At 39.7% G+C, this 11,210-nt stretch overlaps 1 protein-coding gene across 1 annotated transcript; it reads left to right on the forward strand.

The window, feature by feature from the left end:
• The first annotated feature begins 667 nt into the window (after positions 1 to 667).
• On the forward strand, positions 668 to 4,223 carry LOC112260588 (forkhead box protein F2). Its single transcript, XM_024435817.2, has 2 exons — positions 668 to 2,177; positions 3,334 to 4,223. The coding sequence occupies exons 1-2, from the start codon at positions 1,181 to 1,183 to the stop codon at positions 3,507 to 3,509; spliced, it is 1,173 nt and encodes a 390-aa protein (XP_024291585.1). The 5' UTR covers positions 668 to 1,180; the 3' UTR covers positions 3,510 to 4,223.
• Positions 4,224 to 11,210: the final 6,987 nt, after the last annotated feature.

Genomic DNA, 11,210 nt, shown 5'->3' on the forward strand with positions numbered 1-11,210 from the left:
TCTCGGGGGATGTGATCCAGGCTCGAGCCCGTAAACTGACACTCGCGCGATGTGTGTGGTATACTGGCAGCGCCTGATGGAAAAAGCATGCTTCCACTCATGGCAAAGTCCTGTCCTGAACATCCCCCAACAAATTAACACGACAACTAAGGACTATTATTACCTTTGCTAGACAAAACCGCAAGCTCGAAGAAGCTCTGACTGTTCAGCAAAATACTATTATCTGTAGTTATCTAATCTTCTTGTCTTTTTTTCCGTCTTCAAGTACATCATAGGTCCAATGTGCTATCATTCAAGCGCAACCTATTTTGAATAAGGACAACAGAGAGCATCATGAATGAACACAATAATTAATGAATTAGAATACTATCACAGTATATATATTGTACAATATAATATATATATATATATATATATATATATATATTGTACAACTAAACTAGAATTCTACTAAATAGAATAGGGCTATACTGTGTTTCTGTCTCTGGTATATAAGCAAGTGGTGTCATAGCTAATTTGGAACCATTGCCTTCATCCTTTGGCTGTTGCAGTGTTGACTGCAGTGTCTAAATAAGTTTGATAAATGGTGTAATTGCGTGTATTAGAGTTGTGAGGAGCGGGTGGGAGGAGGTCTCTGTTAGTCCTCTGCTCTGCGCTGTGTTATGTGTGGCTCTTGCTAGAATTATGTCTGGACGGAGGCCAGATCTGGCAGGGGTTGGATCTGGAGATCCTAGCGATTTCTTAGAGGGATTTAGCCGGGATCTATAGGGCAGAGAGAGATTGAAGAATTGATAGGTGGTCGAGTTTTGTTTGGCCGAGTGGGATATGCGCAGGAAAGTCGAAGAGCTTTATGTTTCCCCTCTTAAAGGGTTATTTCCAGAGATGGCCACAGTGAGACGGAGTTGGAGCAGCGGCCACACCGATACACAGCTGCTTTTCCTGATTATAACAGCAATACACGTGCAGTGAATCGCCACTGGACACTAACTTCTTCGATTATCCATTTGGAAACATATTTTTTAGAACGTCTGAAGTAGCTGACTGAAGAGGATTTGGTGTAGCCTACTTCTTAGACATTTCAGGGCAGTATTAGACATTTCAGGTCAGTGGAACAAAAGTCGAGCAAGGCATTGGTCATAGCCTACACTTGTCCTTCTGTGTCTCTAAAGTGGACGCAAACATGACGACTGAGAGCTCACAGCAACATCTGGTGCCGTCTCATCCTCTGAGATGCAGCCCAGCAGCCGGAGTGATGCACGCCACACCGATGAGCGCACAGCCAGTGGCGGAGAGCTCAATAAATGCATCAACCAAAGGGAAAAAGGGCAACTCTGGCTTGAGGCGACCTGAGAAACCGCCCTATTCATACATCGCCCTCATTGTGATGGCTATCCAAAGCTCCCCGACAAAGACGCTTACTCTGGCAGAAATATATCAGTTCCTTCAGGCCCGTTTCCCGTTCTTTATGGGGTCTTACCAGGGCTGGAAAAACTCAGTAAGGCACAACCTGTCTTTAAACGAGTGCTTCATCAAACTGCCTAAGGGCCTCGGCAGACCAGGGAAGGGCCACTACTGGACTATAGACCCGGGCAGCGAGTTTATGTTCGAGGAGGGATCCTTCCGTCGCAGACCTCGCGGATTCCGTAGGAAATGCCAAGCTCTGAAACCAATGTATCGAATGATGAATGGCATCGGTTTTGGAGCGTCGATACTTCCCCAAAACTTTGATTTCCAGAACCCCTCCGCGTCCTTGGCATGTCATGCCAACGGTTACAACCTGGACGTGATGGGGAACACGGTGCCAGGGAGCTACGACGGGCTGGGTGGAGGGCATCATGTCCCTCATATGTCACCAAGCCCCGGGTCCACCTACATGGCGGCTTGTCAGGTGGCGTCTAATGGAGACTACTGCCCGGACAGCAGCAGTAGCCCTTTGCACACCTCCCCGGCTGCGATGGCAGTGGGCACTTTGGACTGTCATTCTCCCTACGCCAGTGCTTCTCCCTACGCCAGTGCCCCCTCACACTGGGCATCACCTGGTATGTCTCCATATATCAAGCAGCAATCCCTGGCCTCAAACAGTCCCACATCCTCCGCCTTGCACTCCAGCATGTCCCCATACTCTCTGGAGCAAAGCTATCTCCATCACAACGGAAGGGACTCATCTGACATTTCAGGTAGGCTTTACTTTCCTGTCAATATAGGCGAACACAATCTTTAATTGGTGCAATATATGGCCAATTATAAAATATACAACTCGTATACAACCAATCGTCCACTCCGATGGATAGTTTGCATTAAATAGTTCGTATTTATATGAGCTATTTCATTTGTAAGTAGTCGAGATGGGCAATTGCAAATTGCGAATCAGAGGGAAGTAGACATCTGGCCTAGTTAGGCAACGCGGACATTACTCTGCTTGTCCACTTATGACCAAAAGACTATTACAGAACTATGAAAATATGACGAAAAATAGAAACAATAAAGTCATATTTCTAACAATGTTAAAGCAAATGCTATTGCCAAGATTAACAGAATAATTCCCAATAAAGTTGAACACGTAGCCTAGATTTTATTTTCAAGTCCTTATTGAAAATGCTCCAAACAACAATATGTGACATGACAATAATATGACAACACCCAATTATGTGTAAATTAATATACAACAATATATCTATGTCAACACTGAATACAGTTTTACCTATCTATAAAAATGGTTTATTGTGACCATTGTGTACATGTGACCTTTACTCAATGGTCTCCAAAAGGTTTACAACGTATTGAACAACACATAAATGGTATAACGGTAATATTACTGAATTAAATAAATAGGTTCAACGGAAACACCACTGCTGTTTCTGAAATATTTATAGATTTTACAGATATTAGGCTAAAGCAGCATTATCCCAATACTGTCGTGTACGTAATAAATATAAGGCAAAATCAGGACTAAATAGAAAGCAAAGTAATTATGGTATATATTTAAAATGTAATGAAAATAGAACGACACTCACAACATTCTGAAATGCCAACCTTAAATTTACAAATAGGTCTACTATTTTCACATTGTAAAAGTAATGTTTCATAAATTCGTTTGTTTTTCGTGATCATGTATGCTCTAAATGATCTGCATGTTTAAGGAAAAATTCAAGCCTACCATTTTATAAAAATAATTGGAGTATATTCCATTTAGATAAATACAACGTCCAAATATTGGCACCTATAGGCTGAAACACACGCCATGGATTGCAGTCATTATGTGTATTAGAATAAGTTGTTGTAGTATTTACAAGGTTTGTGTTTGACTGTCACGTCTCTTCCATCTGTTTGCAGTGGGATTATCTCGATACTCAAGCCCTTCATCTCCAGTGTGTGACAGGAAAGATTTTTTTTTAAACTTTAACGGAATTTCTTCGTTTCACCCGGCGACTGCCAGTGGATCATACTATCACCAGCTACATCACCATCACCAGAGCGTCTGTCAGGATGTCAAGCCATGCATCATGTGAAATAAACGCAATAAGACCATTGCCATCTTGGATGAAGCTCACATGAACTACACTATATACAAGCTATACGCTTATACCATTTGTCCTTTGCCAAGTCCGGTACAAATATCTAAGACGAATTAGGGGAATGTAGGCTATATATACATAACTCTATTTGTCTCTGAGAAGGTCTCTGCCACGACACCATTCCGGAGAAATTAAAAACGACTGAGTGCATGAAGTAAAACATGGAAAAAATGCATGTATTGCCATTGCCCAACACGTTGTCAATCACGGCTCAGACAGCTCGTCCATGCCATGATCTATTCAGAAGTTATTGTATCATTCAATATTGTAGGTTAGTGTGTGAGTACCAGTTATCGACATGGATAAAATGTAATATCCAACCACATTAAATGTGTTCACTTAAAAATACATGCACATTCACCCCGGGTTATCTTTAGCTATTTGCACTTACATCTAGACCCCAGAGTTGTTGTTTTTTAAAGATTTCGCTGTAGGCTACAGCAAGCCAATAAATATATATATTTTAAAACTGTTTGGGTTAGTTTTTATTCAAAGATAAATGTATACAGCAAGGGAATTATTTCCCAAGATTGCGTTTGAGACAATTTGACCACTTTATGACAATGAGGTGTTTTGGTATGTTGTTTTTGTTATTGCAAACCTTAATATAACTGTTGTTATTGTTATAGCATACTATTTTAATTCAATGAATGCACTGTTTACAAATAATTACAAACATATTAATACCTATAATGTATTATTCAGCATATACTGTACAAATGCAATGTTTGATTTAGTTATCATTCAGTAGCCTTGCAAAACATGAATATTAGATGGATATTTCAATTAGAAATGTAATCAAATGTAAAGTTACATTGCAACAATGAGAATGGGAACCCTGGTGAATGGTGAATCGGGGAAAACACGAGAGCCAAGCAAATCCATATCCCTAAAATCTGAGGTCTTAAAAAAAAGCATAGCTAAAATTACGATCACAGGCAGCTCACCTTCTCCATACTACATACAACTGAAACCTAGTACTAATTTAACCCTCCTGTTGTGTTCGTTTCATGTTCTGTGTTTCCAGTCCAAAATGACCGCCCCATTATAGCTGATTATAAATCCATAATAACACATATTTTATCACCTCATGTTGTGTTAGATCTTTTGATCAACTTAAGTTATTGTAAACATTACACGTTTTGAACTTCTATTTGCTATTTATGGCCTGTAGGCCTCATTGGCCTGAGCTCATACAACTCGTTTTGAGTAACGATAGCATAATGTATGGGTTATTTTGACTATAACAAATACTCAGATGAAACATATTGTGCTATTTATCACAGACTACTTTGTGTCAAAATGTAACAATGGCTCTCTCCTCCTCACCAGTGTCATGATGAAAGATATGTTCAAGAGCCTCACATACAGTATATCGTTTGGTCATTGTGCTGCCACAGAATGAATTGTGAGCAAGGCCTCAAAAAAACGTTTATATACCAGAGCTGCGAGAAAAGTTCTATATATTACTGAAACAATGTTGCGACTGTTTGTGAGAATGCCAACAGGAGTGGTTCCCGTGGGGAAAATATTCTATTGGGGAAAGGTTCCCGTGGGGGTTGCCATGGAAGCCAAGAAGGGGAGTGAAGGGGTGTGTGTGTGTGTGTGTGTGTGTGTGTGTGTGTGTGTGTGTGTGTGTGTGTGTGTGTGTGTGTGTGTGTGTGTGTGTGTGTGTGTGTGTGTGTGTGTGTGTGTGTGTGTGTGTGTGTGTGTGCTCAAACACACATGCACGTGGGGGTCTGGGAGAGGGAAGTGTGTACATCTGATTAATGGGCACCACAGGTGTACAAAAGTTACATAAAACACTCAAAATGAAATGAAAATCATCTAAATATATTGTGTGTGTTCAGATGCCCTGTGTGGACAAAGTCATGGAACCTTGTGACAATCAGATTAAATTAACTACATTTTTCAGAGAGAAACCTCGTAAATCGGTCCAATTCGACCGGAACCCAGCAGGAGGGTTAACATCGACAAATTTAGAAACATTGCGTTTGAAAACGAACATCTCTTCATGCTAGAGATATTACAATAAAATAGCTCATCTGAATGTTGTGCGCTTTCTTGCCGATCTTCGCAACAAACATATGACTTGTACTCTATAGTGTTAATTTAAATTATTTAGTGAATTAATAGCCAATGTGATCGACTATCTAACATGTTCATACTAATATGAACATATTGTTACAGAATTGTTACAGGATACATTTGATAAATAATCTTGAGGGCATTAGCGTACATTTTAAATACAAAATTTGAGAAATCTGTGAAATGGGGACTTTGAAAATGCAGCATCCACTACAAACATTTAAACATACTTAGGCCTACTATTCAAACAATATTGTTTATTCTCTAGATCCTCATTTATCAATCTGATTTGGAGGAATGACTCTGTTGTGTGTGGGCAGTTGTTTTCTAGATATCACTTGGTTTGACTTATTTTAAACAGCAATAAACGTGTAGCCTACACGTTTGGATGAAATTGAGGCATAGCTGTGTAGAGAGAAGAGAGAAAGAAAATAGAAAAAAGTTGGAGAAGCTTCCTTGGTTGGCCTTTGTGAAATGAATAATAGCTAAAAGGCATCAATTGTTTTGCCTGAAATCTGCAGAAGTGAAACAATAGTGAAACAGAAGGTTACTCAAGTTTGGATTTGAGGCTATTAGTTATGCATACAATTTGGTCACAAGTCCCTCTATTGCAATGATGTACCGATGTCACCACCTAGTGGTACTGGCTTACCTGTACACCTCTCATGGACAGAGAAATGGGTAGAGGGATATTATTTTTAACTTTGTATTTGTATTTATTAAGGATCCCTATTAGAAGCTGTGGTCAAGCAAAATTAAGGCAGTTATATACAGTTTAAATATTACATTACATTTCATAACACTTTACCCAATACATTTAATGTGTTCCCTCAGGCCACTACTCCACTATCACATATTTACAATACAACATCCATGTGTACGTGTGTGTAGTGTATGTGTGTCTGTACCTGTGTGTGTGTCTCTTCACAGTCCCCCCTGTTCTATAAGGTTTATTTTGATCTGTTTTTTTATCTGATTTTACTGCTTGCATCAGTTACCTGATGTGGAATAGAGTTCCATGTCGTCATGGCTCTATGTAGTACTGTGCAACTCCCATAGTCTGTTCTTGACTTGGGGATTGTGAAGAGACCTTTGATGGCATGTCTTGTGGGTTATGCATGGGTGTCTAAGCTGTGTGCTTGTAGTTTAAACAGACAACTTGGTGCTTTCAGCATGTCAACACCTTTTACAAAAATGAGTAGTGATGAAGCCAATCTCATCTCCACTTTGAGCCATGAGATATTTACATGCATATTAATAAAGTTAGCTCTCCGTGTACATTTAAGGGCCAGCCGTGCTGACCTGTTCTGAGCCAATTGTCATTTTTCGAGGTCTCTTTTTGTGGCACCTGACCATATGACTGAACAGTAGTCCGGGTGCGACAAAACTAGAGTCTGTAGGACCTGCTTGTTGGTAGTGTTGTTAAAACGGCAGAGTAGTGCTTTATTATGGACAAACGTCTCCCCATCTTATCTACTGTTGTATCAACATGTTTTGACCATGACAGTTTACAATCCAGGGTTAGTCCAAGCAGTTTAGTCACCTCAACTTGCTAAATTTCCACATTATTTATTATAAGACTTAGTTGAGGTTTAGGGTTTAGTGAATGACTTGTCCCAAATACAATTATTTTTGTTTTAGGAATATTTAGGACTAGCTTATTCCTTTCCACCCATTCTGAAACTAACTGCAGCTCTTTGTTAAGTGTTGCAGTTATTTCACTTACTGTAGTAGCTGACGTGTATAGTGTTGAATCATCTGCATACGTAGACACACTGGCTTTACTCAAGACCAGTAGCATGACATTAGTAAAGATTTTAAAAAGTAATGGGCCTAGACAGCTGCCTTGGGGAATTCCTGATTCTAACTGGATTATGTTGGAGAGGCTTCCATTAAAGAACATCCTCTGTGCTCTGTTAGACAGGTCATTCTTTATCCACAATATAGCAGAGGGTGTAAAGCCATAATACATATGTTTTTTCATCAGCAGACTATGATCGATAATGTCAAAAGCTGCACTGAAGTCTAACAAAACACCTCCCGCAATCTTTTTATAATCAATTTCTCTCAGCCAATAATCATTCATTTGTATGAGTGCTGTGCTTGTTGAATGTCCTTCCCTATAAGCGTGTTGAAAGTCTGTTAAAATAGACAACAATCTTTTTTTTACTTCTTCCACACTCACTTTATAGAATTCAAAATTACAATGCTTGTCATTCATAATTTGATTAGCTATACGTGAATTTGCAGTGTCAGCATTTGATACTGGCATTTCATGCCTAAATGTGCTAATCTTGCCAATGAACAAAATCATTAAAGTAATTGGCAATATCAGTTGGTTTTGTGATGAATGAGCCATCTGATTCAATGAATGATGGAGCTGAGTTTGCCTTTTTGCCCAAATTGTAATGTAAGGTGCTCCAAATGTTTTAACTATCATTCTTTATGTAATTTATATTTATTTCAGAGTGGAGTTTCTTCTTTTTATTCAGTTTAGTCACATGATTTCTCAATTTGCAGTACGTTTGCCAATTGGTTGTACAGCCAGACTTATTTGCCATTCCTTTGCCTCATCCCTCTTAACCATACAGTTTTTAGAGTAATTTTCTTAATGGGTGCATGCTTATTACTAACTGGAAAAAGAAATTTCATAAATGTGTCAAGTGTAGCATCTGGTTGCTCCTCATTACACACCACAGACCAACAAATATTTTTTATATCAACAACATAGGAATCACAACAAAAGATATTGTATGACCTCTTATATACTGTATTAGGCCCAGGCTTCAGAACTTTGATTTTCCTAGACATGGCTACTATATTGTGATCACTTCATCCGATAGATTTGGATACTGCTTTAAAGAAAATTTCTGCAGCATTAGTAAAGATGTGATCAATACATGTTAATTATCATTCAACGTGGTAGGTTGTCTGATAACCTGAACCAGGTTGCAGGCACTAGTTACAGTTTGAAGCCTTTTCTTATGTGGGTAGCTTGATGAAAGCCAGCCAATATTTAAATCACCCAGAAAAGATACCTCTCTGTTGATATCACATACATTATCAAGCATTTCTCACATGTTATCCAGATAACGGACTGTTAGCACTTGGTGATCTATAGCAGCGTCCCACCAGAATGGGAGGTGAGGCAGATGAACCTGTTATCATTACTTCAACAGTATTGAACATGAGATCCTTTCTAAGCTTTACAAGAATGTGGTTCTGAATATAAATGGCAACACCTCCACATTTGGCATTTTTGTCTTTTCTGTAGATGTTATAACCATGTATTGCTACCACTTTATCATCAAAGGTATTATCTAAGTGAGTTTCAGAGGTTGTCAGCATATGAATGTCATCTGTTACTAGCAAATTATTGATTTCATGAACATTGTTTCTTAAGATAGATATGTTAATGTGGGCTATTTGTAACACTTTTCTGGGATGCTTGATTGTTTTCATAGCTTTACTGGGATGCTCAGCAGAAGTAGCCATGCTCATGTAATTTATGATAGTGCAGGGTGAGCTGCACACAGTGGATTTCCTACTAGGGCACACAGCGTTGATTACAGTAATGCATACAATAGCTGTAGGATCAGCAGAGGCCTTCAGAGCAGTTAGAGGGACACAAATTATGTTACTTAAATTGTGTCTTTCAACACCCCTGGTATAATGTACATTTGTTGAAGCATTATGACAACTCAGCGACACAATGGTAGGGATTAACTGAATTGGGCTTGGGATTTGGGCTTGATAAGTAATTGTCTCAAAGCACCCTTATAACAATGTGAAAAGATCCAGGAACCCAAATGATTGGGTGTATCTAATCCTCCTTATAAAACAAGCTTTGTTTCCAGAAGGTATCAAAATTGTCAATTAATGATACACACAAAAGAGCGGTAATAGTCTCATAGCCAGTTATGGAGGGCTAAAAGTCTGCTGAAACGTTCATTCCCACAATTTAGGGATGTCACAGGGCCAGATATTATGGGGAATTTGTTGGTGTCAAGCAGAGACCCTACCAGTTCTTTGAAATCTTCAGCTTTTCTGAGCTGCCCTTCATAATGTCATTGAATCCCACAAGAACCCTGATAGACTACATTTCCTGATGCAGGTTTAAAATGTTTGGGAGCAGCTTATTGATGTCCTGTACTCGTGCTTCTGGATAGCGGAACGTTTTTGCTCCAGGGACTGAGACATTTCTTACCATTGAACTGCCCAATACAATGGCCGGAGAAGGGGATGGAGAAATCTGCCCATTCCTACCCCTCACACAATTCAATTCAACTTTCACGGGCCCACGAGAAGCAGGAAGGCATAAGCCCGCTGCTTCCGACAATAGGTTCAGACCTCTCACAGCAGGAGATCCCCCGTCAGATCCAAAGAGAGGGAAAGAAGCCTAACTCGACAACAAAGCCGCTGCTGGAGTCATCACAGCCGTCACAGACACAGGCAATTCCAGCAATGAAGGCGCAGGTAGAACAGGCACCAGTGCAGCTATTCCTTATGTCATTCTGCTCCGAACCTCTTGTAGACACTCTAGTCCACTTAGCATCCTGCCTCTCTCTGCCTTTGGTTTCCACGAATTGTGACATGGGACCAGCACTGAATGGAACAATCCTCTTGCTGTTCTCCGTCTACTCCACTACAAGATGGAGGAGGAGAAGCAGATGGAGAAGACTTCCTTGGCAGGCAAGTTCCAGGTAGCACAGGCCATTCGGATTTGGAACGATGACAAGGTGGGGATACAACCATCAAGCACGAGCGGCATCCAGCCACAGGAATTGAGAAAGTTCCAATTTGTGTTTTCTCCATAAGTTTGCTCAGAATTGAAATTTGAGAGGACGCAATCATATTGGGAATATTGGTATTTAATTACCCAGAGTAGTAGTTAAAGTAATCTGCAGCTATACCACCATCAAATGTATACCTCTGATGTCTGGATTGTGAAATGGTCCAGGTTCAATACAGCATCTAGACACTGGAAGGTGCTAGTGATCCTTTCCTCTTTCATGGGCATGATACATACCTGAACATATAGACAAGACTCAGTCTTGAGCCTTCCCTCTGCCTCATTCATTACCAGGCTTACAGCTTTTCTATGTGACTGGCCAGCCAGCCACAACAACTGACCTCCAAGATTTCTCAAATTGTGGTTCATACAAAACAGGTTGAATCTGCAGTTGAATGGAAATATATCTACTATATCATGGAGGTAAATGGTATTGGATTATTCTGCTTTGCCGAGGGTGGATCCAAATTTAATTTGAACCAAAACAACCAGAGGTTGGTTCAACATTTCAGAATATACTGTATATGGGGTCTATGTTGACTCTGGCTGGGGTCCATTCATTGTGAAAGGAAGAAAATGAAATAAATAATTTTCAAAGTACAGTATGTGTAACCACACAAAGTTATGCAGCTAATGTAATTTACTTATTAAAAAAACCACAGTCCTATCATTCTAATCTGAGTTTAGATGATGTATTCATGATCATCAACATCATCATGAAAAATGCCCATTGAACCACAAGAAAAAACAAGAAT

Source organism: Oncorhynchus tshawytscha, linkage group LG10, assembly GCF_018296145.1.
Source record: "Oncorhynchus tshawytscha isolate Ot180627B linkage group LG10, Otsh_v2.0, whole genome shotgun sequence".
Classification (NCBI taxonomy): domain Eukaryota; kingdom Metazoa; phylum Chordata; class Actinopteri; order Salmoniformes; family Salmonidae; genus Oncorhynchus; species Oncorhynchus tshawytscha.